The following is a 21,137-nucleotide window of genomic DNA, read 5'->3' on the forward strand; positions in this document are numbered from 1 at the left end:
GAGAGGAGAGGGGTCCACGCTGAGGCTCAGGGTCTCAGAGGGGGGCATCCTCACTGAGACTCGGGGGCTTAGAGAGGGGCATCCACACTGAGGCTCAGGGGCTTAGAGAGGAGGGGATCCACGCTGAGGCTCAGGGGCTTAGAGAGGAGGGGATCCACGCTGAGGCTCAGGGGCTTACAGGGGGGCATCCACGCTGAGGCTCAGGGGCTTAGAGAGGGGGGGATCCTCACTGAGACTCAGGGGCTTAGAGGGGGGCATCCACACTGAGGCTCAGAGGCTTAGAGAGGGGCATCCTCACTGAGACTCAGGGGCTTAGAGAGGAGGGGGCATCCACGCTGAGGCTCAGGGGCTTAGAGAGGGGGGATCCTCACTGAGACTCAGGGGCTTAGAGAGGAGGGGCATCCTCACTGAGACTCAGGGGCTTAGAGGGGGTCATCCACACTGAGGCTCAGGGGCTTAGAGAGGGGGCATCCACACTGAGACTCAGGGGCTTAGAGGGGGTCATCCACACTGAGGCTCAGGGGCTTAGAGAGGGGGCATCCTCACTGAGACTCAGGGGCTTAGAGAGGAGGGGGCATCCTCACTGAGACTCAGGGGCCTAGAGGGGGGCATCCTCACTGAGACTCGGGGACTTAGAGAGGGGGCATCCTCACTGAGACTCAGGGGCTTAGAGAGGAGGGGGATCCACACTGAGACTCAGGGACTTAGAGAGGGGGCATCCACACTGAGGCTCAGGGGCTTAGAGAGGAGGGGGCATCCACACTGAGGCTCAGGGGCTTAGAGAGGGGCATCCTCACTGAGACTCAGGGGCTTAGAGAGGGGGCATACACACTGAGGCTCAGGGGCTTAGAGAGGGGGCATCCACACTGAGGCTCGGGGGCTTAGGGAGGGGGGGATCCTCACTGAGACTCAGGGGCTTAGAGGGGGCATCCACACTGAGGCTCGGGGGCTTAGAGAGGGGGCATCCACACTGAGGCTCAGGGGCTTAGAGGGGGGGCATCCACACTGAGACTCAGGGGCTTAGAGAGGGGGGGCATCCACACTGAGACTCAGGGGCTTAGAGAGGAGGGGCATCCTCACTGAGACTCAGGGGCTTAGAGGGGGCATCCACACTGAGGCTCAGGGGCTTAGAGAGGAGGGGCATCCTCACTGAGACTCAGGGGCTTAGAGGGGGGCATCCACACTGAGTCTCAGGGGCTTAGAGAGGGGGGGCACACACACACACACACACAGCTGCCATGCACAGTGGGGTGCACATCCCCAGCTGGGCTTCAGAGATGGCGAGAGACCACCCAGGCGGGGGCAGATACGAGGCCATAGTTCAGGGGTATCTTGCAAAGCTGGGGTGCGTGTGAAGTAACTCTCGTGGGTCGGCACTGGTACCCTCAGGTGCTGGGCACACGACACGCTCTCGGTTTGGGTCACACAGAAGATCAGAGTTCAGGGGCCACGCTGCAAACAGAAGCCAGGAAGTGAGTGAAAGGGCAGTAAAGATAAGGGCACTCTGAACTGGCTGGGCAAGGAGCGGGCACACGTGCACTCACCCCAGGGCTCTTACACAGAAGCAGTGCACGCAGGAGGCTGGCATGGAGGGCACTCCTGTGGAAATCACTGGCGTGTCCAACGATCTGGACTCCAGACACCTCAGGCAGGGGCATTGAAGGGGCGAGGGGGCATACGTCGAGCTCAGGCAGGGGCACAAACGCTGCGTGGGCCCGTAGAGGAAACGCATAGAGGCCAGAGAGGGGGGTCCACACAGAAGGAGCCGGTAGGAAGGGGTGAGCCCGCGCTGGGGTGTCCCGAAGCTCCTCCAGGCGAGCCAGAGAGGGGGCCCACACAGAAGGAGCCGGTAGGAAGGGGTGAGCCCGCGCTGGGGTGTCCCGAAGCTCCTCCAGGCGAGCCAGAGAGGGTGCCCACACAGAAGGAGCCGGTAGGCAAGGGGGAGCCCGCGCTGGGGTGTCCCGAAGCTCCTCCAGGCGAGCCAGAGAGGGGGCCCACACGGAAGGAGACGATAGGAAGGGGTGAGCCCGCGCCGGAGTGCCCAGAAACTCCTTCAGGCGTTTCTTTCGCAGACCCCATTGGCCTCCTCATGACGCCCGTGATGCCAGGCTAGAGCCGCACTCACCACCAGAGCGACCCACGCCGCGGAGATGGGACCAGACTCGACAGCGGAGGCCACGGCTCACACAGGTAAACCCCCTTTACTCAGCAATACCCCAACCTATGAACTCCCTGAGGCTGCGGGCTCCACTTTGGGCGACTTGTGTTCGCCCCCTGGCCTGGGTGAGCTGATGTGAGTTCAGCAAACATCCCCTCCACACTGCGGGAAGGACGGGAACACGATCCCTTTTACATTCCGTGTGTTGCCAACACCTGTCTCTGCACACCAGCGGTCCAGACCGCACCATTAAGGCCCTGCCTTATTTCTAAGGGCTAACATCTCCACCAGCTGATTGTGGGAGCGCCCTGGCATCCAGCACACCCTGGATCCCCAGGAAACACCTACGCTCAGCATCTTTCATGACTTGCTTTGCATCCCTGGCTCGAGTTGGTTTTGCTCTTTGCTGTAACTGCAGGTGTTTGGCTAATTTGCGCCAGAACGCGTTATCGTGTGGGTTCCACACAGAAATTAACCTCTTCAAATAAGCAAAATGAAACAGAACACGAAGAGCAGGTCAGCAGATAGGTGCCCAACGGGCACACGGTGCCTTGAGCTGAGGCAAGTCTGCTACAACATGCTCGACGTGTTTCGGCCTTATTGCGCCTCCTCAGATGCGGCTGCCGGGTCCCATTCTGTGGATGAATCCTTAAGGCAGCTCAGTGGGTGGAGCACATACTCTGAAGACCAGAGGTTCGGTGTGTTATGTATCTTATGGACCTGTTAAATAATATACACAGCAGGGTGCGTGCCCCACCTTGCACCGTACCCCTTGTCGAAAATCCCTTAAAGCAGTAGAGGCATTCGGAAGCCTTTTGAACTAAATTGACTGCATTCATAGTTTGCAGAGCCCACATAAGCCATGCACAGCCCACAGAAGCCATGCACAGCCCCACAGAAGCCATGAACAGCCCCACAGAAGCCATGCTCAGCTCACAGAAGCCATGCACAGCCCACAGAAGCCATGCACAGCCCCACAGAAGCCATGCACAGCCCCACAGAAGCCATGAACAGCCCACAGAAGCCATGCTCAGCTCACAGAAGCCATGCACAGCCCACAGAAGCCATGCACAGCCCCACAGAAGCCATGCACAGCCCCACAGAAGCCATGCTCAGCTCACAGAAGCCACGCACAGCCCACAGAAGCCACGCACAGCCCACAGAAGCCATGCACAGCACACAGAAGCCATGCACAGCCCACAGTATCCATGCCCATCCCACAGAAGCCACTCACAGCCCACAGAATCCACGCACAGCCCACAGAAGCGATGCAGAGCACACAGAAGCCATGCACATCCCACAGAAGCCACGCACAGCGCACAGAACCGATGCAGAGCACACAGAAGCCACGCACAGCCCGCAGAAGCCACGCACAGCCCGCAGAATCCACGCACAGCCCACAGAAGCCATGCACAGCCCACAGAAGCCATGCACAGCCCACAGAAGCCACGCACAGCCCACAGAAGCCACGCACAGCCCACAGAAGCGATGCACAGCACACAGAAGACACGCACAGCCCACAGAAGCCATGCACAGCCCACAGAAGCGATGCAGAGCACACAGAAACCACGCACAGCCCACAGAAGCCATGCACAGCCCACAGTAGCCACGGCCAGCCCACAGAAGCCACGCCCAGCCCACAGATGCCACGCACAGCCCACAGAAGCCATGCACAGCCCACAGAAGCAATACAGAGCACACAGAAGCCATGCACAGCCCACAGAAGCCATGCACAGCACACAGAAGCGATGCACAGCACACAGAAGACACGCACAGCCCACAGAAGCCACACACAGTACACAGAAGCCATGCAGAGCACACAGAAGCCACGCACAGCCCACAGAAGCGATGCAGAGCACACACAAGCCACGCACAGCCCACAGAAGCCATGCACAGTCTGCAGAAGCCACGCACAGCCCACAGAAGTGATGCACAGCCCTACAGTAGCCATGCACAGCCCACAGAAGCCACGCACAGCCTACAGAAGCCACGCACAGCCCACAGAAGCGATGCAGAGCACACAGAAGCCATGCACAGCCCACAGAAGCCACGCACAGCCCACAGAAGCGATGCAGAGCACACAGAAGCCACACACAGCCCACAGAAGCGATGCAGAGCACACATAAGCCACGCACAGCCCACAGAAGCCATGCACAGTCTGTAGAAGCCATGCACAGCCCACAGAAGCGATGCGCAGCACACAGAAGCCATGCACAGCCCCACAGAAGCCACGCACAGCCCACATAAGCCACGCACAGCCCACAGAAGCCACGCACAGCCCACAGAGCGATGCCACATCATACATAATCCCAGGTCTTTAAGTGCGGTAAGAAATCGAGGGGGGCCCTCATTTGGACGTGTGGTTTGTGGGATGGGCGTGACCTTAAAAACCTACACAAACCATAATAAGGTACGCAAACATTTTATATATTTGTATGCGTACCTTATTATGGTTTGTGTAGTATGCAAGCCATCTCTTATAAACATAGAAATATGTAATATATTTCTATATTTATAAAAGATGGCTTGCAAAGTACACAAACCATAGTAAGGTACGCACACAAATATATAAATGCTTACATTTATATGGTTTGTGTGCTTCAAGATGGCTTGAAAAGTGTATAAACCATAGTAAGGTGGGCACACAAATATATAGCATTTACATATTTGTGTGCGTACCTTATGGTTTGTGGACTTTCCAAGCCATCTTTGTTAAAGATTTCTATGTTTATAAAAGATGGCTTGAAAAGTACACAATTCAAGTCATCTTTTATAAAGCTTTGCCAACGGACAAAGCCCGAGGCGTCTTTGTCCGTCGGCAAAGCTTTATAAAAGAGGTCTTGAATTGTGCACTTTTCAAGCCATGAGCCCTCATTGGCACTGTTTATCCCCTTCCTCTTTCTCACAGAGGTGTTTCAAGGGAGCACAATACGAGTGTACGAGAGTGTTTACCTTGGAATGATAACCTATCAGAAAACAATGTATATGTTTATTCTAGGTTTTGATAATGTGCATGGCTCAGTAAGAGAACTAGAACATTCTTATTATAAATGCCATATATACTGGAAGTGATCATTAGGAAGGAACATTGCAGCATTTTAAAATGAGCTGGTCTGCAATGTTGGCACAGTTACATCCTTTCCTTGTTTTGCAGAGAATGCTCATCATTTTGTTTCTCAAAGATCTGATTCTTCTGTGCTCACCAGAGAGCAGTGCTTCATTTTCTGTGCTGGCCACTGATTGGTTGGTAGTGCTCCTGAATTTGCGCATGTGTCACAGTATTCAGAAACACGAATAATTAACAAAACATTGAAAAGAGCAAGCGCAATTGTGTGGCCCCTGCAGCCTGGTCTTTTGGTCCTCTGGTCCTTTCCCAGGTCTGTCAGCATCCCTGCACTGAAGGCAATGCACTTTTAGTGTGATGGGGACATTCCTGCAGAACACATGCAATGCCATTGTACATCTCTAATTACCAGGCTGGTCCAGCAACGGCTGGGGTGGCTCTAGCAAAGATGCATCTGACAATGTGACGCTCGCGCACAGAGACACAGAAAGAGCGAGAGATAGCAAGAGAAAGAGAGACAAAGAAATATAGAGAAAGAGAAAGTGAAAGCAACAGAGCGTGAGCTTGGTCAGCATATGATGCGACAGGTATAGGTAGTTCTTAATATTAATGTTTAACCTTGCGGTTATAATCGCCCATATCATGTATTGGTCGGATTATTTGTGTAATGCAATGTTGGCACAAACTGCCTCAGCAATTCAAGGCCATTGCAGGTGGCACTTTACATATGCTGCATAACATCACACAACAAAGCACACCCAAGTGTAGCTAGGATATGTAACATAGCTGAGTACACTAAAGACAACACAGTATACCTAGGATACTATGACATAGCATAGCCTAAAAGAGCAGAGAGCAATTCAACATAGCATAGCTAGGATAATATAAACTACTATAGCCTAACACTGCAGAGAGCAGTGCAACATAACAAAGCACACCATGAGGGTTCGCAGCGCTATATAAAATGGGAATTATTATAGTTAGGATAATATAACATAGCATAGCCGAACAAAGCAGAGAACAGTATAACATAACAAGCATGCCATAGGTTGGACACTATAACACAGCATATCCTAATATGGCAGAACACAGTACAGCATAACATATCATTCCATACCATAGCTAGGATAATATAACATAGCATAGCCTATCTTAGCAGAGAGGAGAGCATCATAACATAGCACAACATAGCTAGGATAATATAGCATAGCACATCATAGCAGAGAACAGTACATCATAACAGAATTCTTTCTTACAGCCGTTAATATAGCTCAGTGGGTTGAGTGTTTGATGCTGTGATCAGTGGGTGATCTGCAGATCGCAAGATCGAAACTCAGCCTTTCATCCTTCCGAGGCCAATAAATGAGTACCATTTTCAATTGGGTGATAATTGTATGTAATTTTGTTCTATGTGCAGTGCTTTGGCGAAAGAACTGTATGAATAACAAATCATCATTCCATACCATAGCTAGGAAGATATACCATGGCATATCCTAACATGTCAGAGCACAGTGCTACACAACATATCTTTCCATACCATAGCTAGGATGATATAGCATATTCTAGCATAGCAGAGTGCAACATAACATAACATAGCATATCTTTCCATACTATAGCCAGGATGATATAATCGAGCAGAGCAGAGCACAGTGCAACATAACATAGCATATCACTCCATACCATAGCTGGGAGGATATACCATAGCATATACTAACATAGCAGAGCACAGTGCAAGGTGTGGCCGGGACTCTTTAGCAGTCACCCCAATTATCAGCAGAGAACACTTGGTCCCAGCAAAGTCTCCCCTCCACAAGAACAGAAGACTCAGCCATGGGGCAAAGTTACTGTCTTTTATTAGCAAACAACATGACAGGGATCACACCAGAAAAAGAAGTATCCTCAGGAGCTCTCATCAAAGCCCAGAGGCATCTAGGTGCTTTTGCTTAAGAAAGTGGTTACAGTGGTTACTTACAGTGCTGGAAAGTTACAGCCATTACAAAGGCGCTGTACGTAGGGGTGGTTACAATGGTTGCTATCAGACATAAGTGGGTATGCATGATTTGGCGAGCCTCACCTCATGGTGCCGGGAGCTACACCAACATGCGGTTACAGACATAAGTATAGCAGGCCAATGTGCAGAGTCATCACTCAGGTGCAGGCGCTATACATCAGTTATGCCCGGGCAGGCGGGTCGAGGACCTGCATGGGTCAAGCTGTTCCTAGGGAATGCATATTGAGGCAGCCAACACAGTTATATGCCCCTGGGGTGATAGGGGGTGTGCTTTGGCAGAGTCACGCAGTGCTGACAGTGGTGATGATGATATTGGCAGGTCTCCGTGGTGTGAACGCATGGGAACGGTGGACGATGTGAGAGGCACAAAGTGTACATGAGGGCATATTGAGAAAGCATGTCATTGGGGATAGGAAACATGGGGCTCACAATGCTTTCGTCTCTGGCATGTGTCACCTGGTTGTATCCCGGTGTGACGACACAAATCCAGGTTCCATCCCAGAAACCGATCACACATTTACATTGGTCAATTTGGGTGAGATACATATAGAAGATATACGGTTAGTTCTACTATTGGATAGCCATCTCTAGCGCCTCCTCGTAGGACCACCTCTACTAGTATCAATCTACAGTGTTGCAGGGTCGCACAGAGACTATTGGCCCTTGCAACAAATGATATCCCCACGTGAAAGGTGAATCTGGATTGGGTACAATGTGTCCTCCCATCTTGGGACCCTGGATGGTTACCAGGCTGAATGTACCCTTTCAAGGCAACGGGAATGAACATGGAGGTGCCAAGTGTTCCCTAATGTTGCCATCCCTGATCACCTAAGCCTGGGAGAGTGCCTTCAGTTAGCAGCTTGTGGGCAACACTTGTAGCTTTTTTCCCTTCTGGTTCGATGCGAGCAGTCCTCTTTGTCTACGTTGGCTGAATGGACATGGTCCTGTTCGGTTTGGTCACGTGTGTTGAGACCATGAAATGAAGCTGTCCTGCTGGTAATTATGAGCCTTTTAGCCTGATTTTCTGCAGGTGGCTCATTGCCTTGTTAACTGGAGCTTTTCTGTCTTCACTTGTCTTGGCTGGGTGTCTCGTTTCTGCACGCCTCTGGCTGTGGCAATCATGTCAGAATGTCCATGTACTCAAAGCCTGTCTCCCGTTTGCTATCCATTTCAGAGGCCTATAGCTTCCATATCACTCCCTATGGCTTCTCCATGTTAGCAGCAGTCAAGCATGTGCAAGCTAAATATATGAACGATTTGCATCTTGCAGTTTAAGCTTTGACGAAGGATATGAATATGTAGAAATACGTATGTTTGTCCGTCCTCTACCGATGTGAGTCATAATATGCATGTGCTTTGTGCCTGTATGCAATAAACTAGTGCATATTTGTGTAACTTCATGAATGGATGGATATGTATTTCATGTATAATGCAGTTACGTCGTGATGTCAGTGATGTCATTATTCTTTGGATTTGCAGTCAGTCGACTTGCTCGATCAATGTCATTTCCATGTCATCCAAATCATCGATTGGGTATGGTCTGAACGGCTCTCTGAGAGAATAACACTTCTCACACCTGCGATACATCGATGATTGCAGTGATGGGCCTAAGAGTGAGGCGCATCTGTAGTTTCTCTGCCTTCGTGTTGAGTCATGTGGGGGGCATGAGGGTCAGATTTGTCCCCCTGTCTACAATAACATAGCATATCTTTCCATACCCTAACTAGGATGATATTGCATATCCTAGCATAGCAGAGCACAGTGCAGGATAACATAGCATATAATTCCATACCATGACTAGGATGATATACCATAGCATACCCTTACATAGCAGAGCACAGCACAGTATAACATAGCATACTATAATATCTCAAATCAAGTAATGATGAGCGGGGTGCGCAGTCAGTCATGGCATAATGAGGGAGCTGGGTCCATGCTTCAGAATGTTAAATAGAGGTAGAGTTAAGGGGAACACATATGGCTAGACTCCAGCCCCCCATCCTACACTCCTCCTTTGGGGTCTTGCCTACTGCTGGACATACATTTCATGGGAGCCAGGAGAACAGTGACGAGGATTGCCAGTTCATGTTCCCAAAGGTAGAAAAATGACCTGGTGGGCGAGAGGACCCAACAGTGCGGCCCATCCTACAGGCCCCCCTCGCCCACTCCGTTCGCACGTGAGCCGCCCCGCACCAACTTGCTTTCATTTTATTTATTTATTATGTGTTCGGCGTGATCACTTCTTCAAAAACATTCACGCAAACATTCCAAAGAAAGATTATTATTTTTTTTACAAATAACAGAGCATCCCATTTTCTTTGCCACTTTTCCCAGAGAGACTAAAGTGCATTTGCCGAACACGGTGAAGTGCCTGGAAGACGGTGTTCCCAAGAGTGATCCGACTCAAGGTGGTGGTGGCCAGGAGCTCCCCAACAGCTTGTGGTGATATCGAGCACGCTTGGAGCACTCCCTAAGCGAGTGCCAGGGGGCTTCCAGGGTCGCCTCGGCAAATTCCCCGTTCTTTTGGTACTTTCATGCGAGCTCTAGTTATAAATGAGAGGAGAAGACGAAATCTGAGAAGCGTTGCGAACCTACCCAATGTTTCTTTGCTTTCCTTTACTTTGCATTTCTACCACGCTCCAGGTACCCGGAGGCTTAAGGGCACAAACATAAAAGCGTAAGACAGACAATACGAGACGTATGCCACTTGGTGGGCAGGGCCGGGCGTAAATTCCGTCAGCAGGCCTCCTTGCCATCATTAGCAAAAGTATAACTGCGTCATCTGAAAATGTTTCTGTATCAAACCTCCTGTATGTGGATGACTGTACTGTACTGAGCTTGGCCTGCGCTCACTGTAACCACGAGCCAAGCCTAAATCCTGTAACTAAGACATATTCTTGCAACAGCACCTCGATGCCCTGAGGCTGCAGTGCGCTTTACAAATTCAAATAAATAAAAATAAATACATAAAAAGAGGAGGAGCTATGTAGCGGGTTTCAAATAGAGAGCAGCAGAATTGACCTCATTCAAATCATGTCTCTTACTTTCCAAATATTGAGCATCTATATTCCAATCCCACCAATAAGCCTTGGCTTTCAGTTGCCACTTAAGAGAAAACAGTCAATCGACCAATCAGAGACCAGCCAATCCTGTCATGGAAATCATCACAGGGTTTTGTAAAACTTAAAAGCAGGCGTTTTCGGGCCCAAGTCACCGAAGAATCCCAATACTGAGTCCTCATAAGTCGTCATCCTCCTAATATAGACTAGGCTCCGCCTAACTTCAACTCCAGACTTAAAGAAGTGAGACCTACCTCCAGGAGAATAGCCGGGGCCGCGCGCACGGGGGCGTACCCAAAATGGACTTCCATATGTTAACTTCCGTGATGGTCTTTATTTATTGGGTATTTGTAAGGCGCCCATACAACAGATGGGGTTCAAGGCGCCACAACACGAAGGAGGGCGGGGGGACAAGGGAGAAAGATAACAATAACGGTCCTACTAGGCCTTGGAACATTTGGATCTTGCAAGTGCAGTAACAAGAAGTGCAAGGGAGGGGACTGGGGGGAGTGCTGGTCTGCAGAATAAAAAGTGCTAGGGTGGGATTAGAAGTGCAGGGTAAAGAGGAGAGAGTGCACGTAAAAAGTGGGGGTGGAGAGGAAGAGGGCACCAGGGTCAAGGTGAGTGCAAGGGCAGACTAGGAGGGCAAGTGCCAGGGATTGCATGCGGTGCAGGGGGTGAGGGTCCACATGCTAAGTGCGAGGAGGGCGGTGGACTGTGCTGGGGGGCTGGTGCCCTGTAGAACTCAGAGGGAACCAGGCAGCCAGTCACTGCGGCAGACAGGGGTGTTAGCAGGGTGGGCGGGGGGAGAAAGAAGAGAAAAGAAGGGTCTTGAGGAGCTTCCGGAACTCAAGTGTGACAGGGGCAGGGAGACCCTGCCAAAGGGAGGCTCCTGTGGAGTAGAGAGATCTACCCCCCACTCTCTTCTTAGAGAAGCATTAAATCTGCAGAGAGTTGGAGCTAGAAGACCAAAGGGCTCTAACAGTGAGGTATTTATGGAGAGAGAGTCGAATGTAGCAGGTTCCCAGGCCCCTGAAAGCCTTGTGGATGATGCAAAGGGTTTTGAACTTGATCCTAGCAACAACCGGGTGCCAGTGTAGAGATTTTAGGGCTGGAGAGATGCGGTCCCTGGGCTTGAGGCCAAGATTGAGGAAGAGGCTGTTGCAGTAGTCCAGCCTAGAGAGGACCAGAGCTCTGGAGACACTGAGGTTCTGGGGGAAGGTGAGGAAAGGGAGAATGCCTCTGAGGAGGTGCCGCTGATAGTGGGCCTTCTTGTTAAAGTCTGCGATTTGAGGAGAGAAGGAGAGAAAGGAGTCAAAGATGACACCAAGGTTTGTTGCCTCACAAGAGGATGAGTGGACCCATAGAGGGTTGCCAGAAGGTAGGAGGGAAGGAGGGAGCTGGGGTCCCAATGAGAAGGATCTCAGCCTTACTTACATTAAGACAGAGATCATTGGCTGCACACTGTGACTGAATGACAGTCAGACAGTCAGGAATGAGTGAGGAGGCAGTGGAGGGAAGCTTGAAGGAGAGCTGCGTGTCATCTGCATAACACCGGAAGTGAGGAGAGAAAGAGGAGATCAGGTGGGCCAGAGGGGCCAGGTAGATGTTGAAGAGCCATGGGGAGAGGATAGTGCCTTGACGCACGCCGCAGGTGGAGGGGGAGATAGGGGAGAGAAAATGATCAAGTTGTCAGTCGGAGAGGAAAGTGGTCAACCAATCCAGTGCCAGGACTGTGGTACCAAGGGTGTGACAGAGACGATATGACATGGTGGCATGATTGACGGTGTCAAAGGCAGAGGAAAGCTCCGGATGGATAAGAACTGATGGAGAGTTGGAATTGAGATTTGAGAGCAATTCTTCACGGGTGTTCAGTAGAGTAGGTTCCATGCCTCTGGCTGCTCTGAGCCAGATTGGTAGTTGTGGAGGCAACCAACAGATTCAGTGTTTTGGATCAGTTTAGAGATGACCAACTTCTCCAGGAGTTTGGCCAGGAAGGGAGTAATTAGGATAGTGGGGTAGTTAGCTGCACAGGAGGGGTTAGCCAATCAAGGGTTAGTAAATAATGTTTCTAACCAGGAAGGGGTTAATTAGAATTGAGGGGTAGTTAGCTGGGCAGGAGGGGTAGCCAATCAAGGCTTAGTAAATAATGTTTCTAACCAGGAAGGGGGTAATTAGGATAGTCTGGTAGTGAGCTGGGCAGGAGGGGTTAGACAATAAAGGCAAAAAATGTCTTGTCGGAGTGCTGCTCCGTCCCCTCAGACCCAGGGGCCAGCACATGTCTCGCCCAGGTCCTGCTGCCTAAAGGAGCAGACTGCTTTCAGAAGAAGGCACAGAGTGCTGCCTAATATTCTAAAAGCAGTCCACCAGTTACATTCAACTGAGCTTTCAGAAGACTCAGCACTCCAGGCAGAAACTCCGAAATCCTCACATGCAGTGCTGCAGCTTTCATCTCTTTATTAGGGTGAATATTGTGACAAATCAAAATAGAACAGTCCATTATTCACTAAAAAAGGACTTCTTACTGAATCACTATAAAACATGTTTAACATTCAAAATTGTGGATATTATTATATTATTATGTTCCCATAATGCTCTTGGTTTTTATGCAAATCGCTAGGATTGGGTTCTATGTAGAGATACTGTATTGTGCAACATGGCCATGGACCCCGCCCCTCCTTCCTACAGCCCCACCCCTCCAAAGAGGTGACAGTTCCCCCAATACATTTTTTCCAATTTCCAGCATTCTCTAAACAATGGCCCTCATTACAATACCGGCGCTAAACCATGGCGCTATTAGCACCATGGTTGGTGCCGGTATTGTAACGATTCCGCCAATGTTCAGTCGGGAATTACCACCCCATTCCAAGGTTGGCGGGGCTGTAATTCCCCATTGAACATTGGCCCTTCCCCATTCCCATTTTTGCCCCATAGGGCTCAATGGGACTGGGGAAGGCGGTAAGTACGGTACTGCAAATTGCAGTACCGTACTTTTCTCGAGAGACCCTTTGCGGGTCCCTACTTTAACGGCTGGTCTAGACCAGCCGTTCAGGTCGGGTCCCCGCAAAGGGACCTCGTAGTAAGGCGCTAAGTGGTTAACGGCGCTGCAGCCTTTTACAGCGCCGTTAACCACTTAGCGCCAGGGTTGTAATGAGGCTCAATATATTATTGCAGGAACAACATTTCTAACTACTTCAAAGGAGAAGCCGCCAGAGTGTTTAGTGACTCTCGCCACTACTTTAGCAGTTACATAAGATCGAATATTGGGTTTTGTTAACATTATACGGTTGTCCATCGACCATATAGCTGGAGCTATCCTAATATGTTCCGTGCCCCCGAAAACTAAGATCTTACATTTTTCAAAATGTAGTAGATGCTCATTGGAGTTAGCGTATTTCATCATGGCTTCCACAGAGCATTTCAGACCTGCGTCTGGTCCGCTAATACTACGCCATCCGCATACCACTAGCTGTGTACGTACGCGTGGCCTAATCTCGGGGGAAAGTCACGCGTTGCCTTAATGGCTTCCACCATGTCCGCCAAATATAGCTTAAAGAGGACGGGTGCAAGGGTGCAGCCCTGCTATATCTCACGAGTAGCTGGAGTAAGGCTAGACTACTCGCCGAGATGCTTAGGTCGGACTCTCGCAGAGGTTCCACTTTATAACCGATGTAAGGCTGGAGGATATGGCCCAGGTTTCGAGTTTTTACGTAATACGTTGCGGTTGACCTACCAAAAGCAGCCTTGAAGTCTATGAAGACTATATGTAAGGGTGGAGTATCCTTATTTATTGGCCTGTTGGACTAAATATTGTAATGTTAGCAGATTATCGGTTGTGCAATATCCAGCTTGAAAGCCAGTTTTGAATCTTGGAAGCCCGTTTAATTAACTCAATATGTAATATAGATGCAAATATCTTTCCACTGGCATCGAGCATAGCAAGTAAGCGGTAGTTTCCTGGTTCAGAACGGTCTCTTCTTTCGTGAACTGGAATAAGAAGAGATTAGCTCCAAGACGGTGGGGTACCCTTGTTGCACCTCGTTTGCAAAAAAAGTGTGCAACAAGGGGGCCTTTGGGGAGTTTTTGAAGACGATGTTGGCTATTCCGTCCAGGCCAGGAGCGCGATGAGATCTGATCTTGCCTGTGATCATAATAATGTTCTTTGACTCATATTTATAGCCATATTATTCATGAGCCTTGTGATGGAACTAATGTGTGTTATCATCTGTGAAGAACGGACATTTTGTGTCGGATTTTCATTATTGACTCAGTGATTGGAGTCATTTCAATCGTCAAGTTTTTTTGTCGTAGAATTTCTGAAAAATTGGCAAAATGTCATTGGGCCTCATTCCGAGTATGGAGGTAATCATGGCCTATTTGCGCCATGACTACCTCCCATACCGGTACCGAGTCCGTCCTGGTTCAATGCGGACTTACCAGTCCATTCCGACCTTGGAGGGACCGGTAAGTCCCCATTGAAAAAAACATTCCCCATTCCCATTTCACCCCCCCATAGGGCTCAATGGGAAGGGGGAAGTAGCTAATAACGGTACCGCAATTTGCGGTACCGTTATTAGCTCTCTGGTCCCTTAGCGGCTCCCGCTAAGGGCCCCTGGTAAAACCAGGCGCCCATTGCGGGACCCGCTAAGGGACCTCGGAATAGGACGCAAAGGGATTACCGGCACCGATGTCCTTACCGGTGCCCGGTATTCCTTTGCGCCCTACTCGGAATGAGGCCCATTGTATCTTTTGTATGTAATATTCTAGCACTCATTTCCATTGTACAGCCCTCATGGAATATTTTTCCCCTCGTTGGCAGTTTTTAAATCACATTTTTTGTTGTCGAACCCAACGGTTGCGTTCCGAAGTATCAATCATATTTATTCCTCAGAAGGGGTGTTGCTAGGTTTGTAAAAGATCCGGGGCTACGCTAATGTTGGGACTGTCGGGACTCGGGGCTAGCTAGCCTTTTGGTTGTAGTCCCTGAGCTTCTATCCAGGTCTACAACCAAAATACCTGGGGCTGTAACCCCCCTTGCACTCCCCCCAGCAACTCCTCTGTTCCACAAATCGTGTCTTTGACCTGTCACAACAGCGTCATGAATGAATGGAGAAACTCATGTGTGAATTTATCATATTCGGTGTGGATTGGACAATGGGCCTCATTACACGGATGGCGGTGAACCATGGCGCTATTAGCACCATGGTTCATGCCGGTAAAATACCGGCACCGCCTTGGTGGAAAGGGGAATTACCGCCCTATTCCAAGGTTGGCGGGGCGGTAATTCCCCCTTCCACCATTGCCCTTCCCCATTCCCATTTTTGCCCCATAGGGCTCTATGGGAATGGGTTAAGGCGCTAATTACGGTACCGCAAATTGCGGTACTGTAATTAGCTCCCTGGTCCCTTTGCGGGTTGGTTTTTAACGCCTGCAAAAAGCAGGCGTTAAATTCCCCAACCCGCAAAGGGACCTCGTAATAAGGTGGTAAGGATTTACCAGTACCGGTAAAATACCGGTGCCGGTAAACCCTTACCGCCATCCGTGTAATGAGGCCAAATGTATCCGACGAGCCATTCCGGTATCTCACAGGGAGTTTGTACCCGGGTGCTTACATTATTAATGGACATTTTGATGGTCTAGAATGTTGCCTCATTTTGCACAATCTAGGTCAACCTTTCCAAAGCAGTTGTGTGGCTACTGGGAAACTTTGCAGTGAAAACTGGTCAAGGAAGAGGCGTGGGAGAACAAATGGCGCAAGTCTACGTCCCAAAATAGGTTTTTCCCAGTCATTAGGAAATGGGATCTTGAGGGTGACTACTGGTGTGGACTAGGGGTGTCACGGTATTAGTTTTATGACGGTACGATAACCTTCTTGCCAAATGACGGTATATCATGGTTATCACAGTATAGAAGGTGGAGTGAACTAATCTTAACAAATATTTTCTTAAAAGGTCATAAATTGTCAGATTTATCATCACAAACAAAACCAGGCACCGAGGGTCAGAATTGGGCTTTTCAACATACTTTACACTGAAATACCACCCCTTGCCTAAATACAAACACACGTGTGGAGAACAGCTTTTCTTAAGTGGTCATTTAGGCTTTTAGCTCCCCCACTGGCTACTGGTGAAGATGAACATGTTGCCATATTGATAGCCTGCATGCCACAGATCAATGGAGGCTGATTGTAGTATACGCTTGTGCGCATACACACACACATGCGCACTCTTTACGTTACAGCCTTTCCAAATCAGATTGAAAAGCACACATAACAGTATAAACGGTATACCGGTATAAACAATGTCACGGTTATTATTGTTCAATTAAGTGGTTCACGCTATCTTTAACGGTATACCGTTATACCGTTACATCCCTAGTGTGGACAGAGGTAGATGGCAATTGTGTATGAATACACACCTGCCTTAGGGCTGTGTTGATATTGCCTCCTTTGGTATGCTTCAAATCCTGTGATTTCCTGAAAGGCGAACATTCTGTGTGTGCCTTACTTGCGATTGGTTGCCCCTACTGTCGTTTTAATGAAAAGTGTCCCAGATGACTGAGGCTTGACAGAAGAGTTTTTCTTTTGCGCTCCTTTTTTTACTTGAAGTGTGCTCCGATTTTGTGTCCAGTACTCTGATTGTCATCGCTTGTAATGGTGTGAATGTTGTTGCTGTGTTTTCTTCCCCCAGGCAGGAATGTTTAGTGGTGCATTTAAGCCTGCACTCGACAACCACAGCATATTGTCTTTGCCAATGCCTGATTTTCCATAGACCCCCAAACCCCCGAGACTGATGCAACTTTCCGGACAGAACATAGCCCAATTCAGTAATTAATATGAAATAGCGTTTGTTGCCCCCGGGATGGTGGGGGGGGTATATATTGTGCTGTGGGGTAGAAAACGCATAGATATATTTCCTGTTACCCGCAGGCCCTCTCTATTCTCCTGGCTGTCTGTAGTGGGTATCCCGTTGTTTCTACAAAGCAAATTACTTCGATGTAATTAACTTTGTGGAAATTACTTCACCAAAAAATGTTTATGTATTTGGGGGTAAAGGGGTGAAAGGGGTAGTGAGGGGTTTGGAGGGGTCGTGGTAGTGAAGGGCAAGGGGAGCATGGGGAACCCCCTCCCAAAAAATCCCCCAAAAATGTAAAGTGTTTCGGCGAAGTCATTTCAACGAAGTAAATGTCATCGAAGTCATTTACTTAGTTGAAAAGACATGGACCAGGGGCGCAGGAGACACATACAATCTGTGGGGGACAGGGGACACGTTGGGGACTTTGCTACAAACGCAAATCAACCCATATTCAAAGCAACATAAGGCAAGGCCAGCCGAGTGCCAAAGCCTTGTAGATCTCTAAAAAAACTGCAGTTCTGGCACTGTTGTTACTGTTGCCTAGTTCACTGGTACTTAGTGCTGGCACTGTTGTTACTGTTGCCTAGTTCACTGGTACTTAGTGCTGGCACTGTTGTTACTGTTGCCTAGTTCACTGGTACTTAGTTCTGGCACTGTTGTTACTGTTGCCTAGTTCACTGGTACTTAGTGCTGGCACTGTTGTTACTGTTGCCTAGTTCACTGGTACTTAGTGCTGGCACTGTTGTTACTGTTGCCTAGTTCACTGGTACTTAGTGCTGGCACTGTTGTTACTGTTGCCTAGTTCACTGGTACTTAGTTCTGGCACTGTTGTTACTGTTGCCTAGTTCACTGGTACTTAGTGCTGGCACTGTTGTTACTGTTGCCTAGTTCACTGGTACTTAGTTCTGGCACTGTTGTTACTGTTGCCTAGTTCACTGGTACTTAGTTCTGGCACTGTTGTTACTGTTGCCTAGTTCACTGGTACTTAGTGCTGGCACTGTTGTTACTGTTGCCTAGTTCACTGGTACTTAGTTCTGGCACTGTTGTTACTGTTGCCTAGTTCACTGGTACTTAGTGCTGGCACTGTTGTTACTGTTGCCTAGTTCACTGGTACTTAGTTCTGGCACTGTTGTTACTGTTGCCTAGTTCACTGGTACTTAGTGCTGGCACTGTTGTTACTGTTGCCTAGTTCACTGGTACTTAGTGCTGGCACTTGTTTATTATTTTTTTCCATGTACTGCACAACCATACAATCTGCACGCACCATATGCATGCCATATTCACAACTTTTAACACATTGTGCGTGCACCATTCCAAAATGTCTGCACACACAATATGTGCACCATACCAACTACCTTTCACACACGTGTTCATAAAGGTTACTGCTCTGCACACACTGGTACAACATATCAACTGATTTACACCCCCCCACACCTTTATGCACCACAGCTACAGTTCTACACGCTGTACCATCCGCGCTATCTACATTGGGTGCACATACCTATTTCACAGCACAAACCATGTATGCATTAGAGCAACTGCCCTACAAACACCTTGTGCACGATTCCTACTCCTTATTGTGAACAGTGCTCACCTCTGCAGGCCCCATGTGATTGGTACATAGAGCTCTGTGAACAATCATCATGTGCTGCATACCTACAATTCCCCACACACAGTGTGTACCACACCAACCAGTCTGAACACACACTATGTGGGCAGCAGATCAGCTGCTCTGCGAGCAGCGTGCATGCAACATACTCAGCTCGCAGCACACATTATGTGCAGCGCATCAGCTGCTCTGCGACCAGCGTGCATGCAACATACTCAGCTCTCTGCACACATTATGTGCAGCATATGAGCTGCTCTGCGACCAGCGTGCATGCAACATACTCGGCTCTCTGCACACATTATGTGCAGCGTATCAGCTGCACTGCGAGCAGCATGCATGCAGCATACTCGGCTCTCTGCATACAATATGTGCAGCACATCAGCAGCTCTGCGAGCAGCGTGCATGCAACATACTCAGCTCTCTGCACACATTATGTGCAGCACATCAGCTGCACTGCGAGCAGCATGCATGCAGCATACTCGGCTCTCTGCATACAATATGTGCAGCACATCAGCAGCTCTGCGAGCAGCGTGCATGCAACATACTCAGCTCTCTGCACACATTATGTGCAGCACATCAGCTGCACTGCAAGCAGCGTGCATTCAACATACTCAGCTCTCTACACACATTATGTGCAGTACATCAGCTGCTCTGCAACCAGCGTGCATGCAACATACTCAGCTCTCTGCACACACTATGTGGGCAGCAGATCAGCTGCTCTGCGACCAGTGTGCATGCAACATACTCAGCTCTCTGCACACATTATGTGCAGCACATCAGCTGCTCTGCCAGCAACGTGCATGCAACATACTCAGCTCTCTGCACACATTATGTGCAGCACATGAGCAGCTCTGCGAGCAGCGTGCATACAACATACTCAACTCTCTGCACACATTATGTGCCGCGTATCAGCTGCACTGCGAGCAGCATGAATGCAGCATACTCGGCTCTCTGCATACAATATGTGCAGCACATCAGCAGCTCTGCGAGCAGCGTGCATGCAACATACTCAGCTCTCTGCACACATTATGTGCAGCACATCAGCTGCACTGCAAGCAGCGTGCATTCAACATACTCAGCTCTCTACACACATTATGTGCAGTACATCAGCTGCTCTGCGACCAGCGTGCATGCAACATACTCAGCTCTCTGCACACACTATGTGGGCAGCAGATCAGCTGCTCTGCGACCTGTGTGCATGCAACATACTCAGCTCTCTGCACACATTATGTGCAGCACATCAGCTGCTCTGCCAGCAACGTGCATGCAACATACTCAGCTCTCTGCACACATTATGTGCAGCACATGAGCAGCTCTGCGAGCAGCGTGCATACAACATACTCATCTCTCTGCACACATTATGTGCAGCACATCAGCTGCTCTGCGAGCAGCGTGCATGCAACATACTCAGCTCTCTGCACACATTATCAGCTGCTCTGCAATCAAAGTGTGAACCATGTCTACCCCTTTGTCTATACCTTATGTGCCTAATACCTAACTACCACTCTGCGCACACAAAGTGCACCATATGGATATTCGTACACCTGCCACATGTGCATCATACCTACCACGATGCACAAATCAAAGCCCCCATCCCCATTCTGCTCACAATACAAACATAATACATTTTGATTTAATATAGCGCTTTTGCCAAAGCGCTGCACATAGATCATTTACATGCAGTCACTATCACCCAACCAGAGTTATTATCATCGATCCATCGCGGAAGGATGAAAGACTGAGTTGGCCTTGCAGGGATCCAACCTCTGACCTGCAGATCCCACACAGATTTCAGCAGCAAGCGTGCAACACGCTGAGCTATCTTACCGGCCATATACCTACATTTATGCAGACACCAAATATATACAATACCTGCCACAATGTACCTGCACCTCACCTACCATTCTATACAGACATTATGCATCAGACCTCCCTCTCTAGGTTTGCAGATGCCTTGTGTGCACCACCCATGCCACCCTGCTCACACTGTGTGCATCATTCCCCACCATAAACATAACAAGCACCACACACACCATGTGTGCGCCCCCTTTGCACACCCCTGTGTGTGGACCATAGATGCCACTTTACACAATATATGTGTGCATCGTCCCTCAAATGTGAAGGTGTGCGAGCCCCGGCAGAAAGGATTTATTTGCTGCACACCAGGCAGACACCCACAGCCAGTGTGACGGTGCGCGAACCACCAAGGCTGGCCTGGATGCTCGGTTACAGTTCAGCCTGATTTTACTTAACGCTGTCCTGCTGCTTCATCACTTCCCTTGGGAAAATGAAACCCCTGCTTTCCCACGCCTCGCTTCTGATGGTGGGGGGGAGGGTGAATGGCATTATATCCCCCCTGCTTAAAATTGTGGGGGGGGGGTT

The 21,137-nt window shown here is 49.4% G+C and overlaps 1 protein-coding gene across 1 annotated transcript in view; it reads left to right on the plus strand.

Moving 5' to 3' along the window:
- Positions 1–1,069: 1,069 nt before the first annotated feature.
- PRRT1B (proline rich transmembrane protein 1B) overlaps positions 1,070–21,137 on the plus strand; it is a 129,654-nt gene continuing 109,586 nt past the window's right edge. The window contains exon 1 of the mRNA XM_069609295.1: positions 1,070–2,190. Coding sequence (XP_069465396.1) covers positions 2,151–2,190 — 40 coding nt within the window. The 5' untranslated portion in view covers positions 1,070–2,150. The remainder of the gene's footprint in view (positions 2,191–21,137) is intronic.

The sequence above is a fragment of the Ambystoma mexicanum genome, chromosome 8 (assembly GCF_040938575.1).
Source record: "Ambystoma mexicanum isolate Mex_15411 chromosome 8, UKY_AmexF1_1, whole genome shotgun sequence".
Taxonomy (NCBI): Eukaryota; Metazoa; Chordata; class Amphibia; order Caudata; family Ambystomatidae; genus Ambystoma; species Ambystoma mexicanum.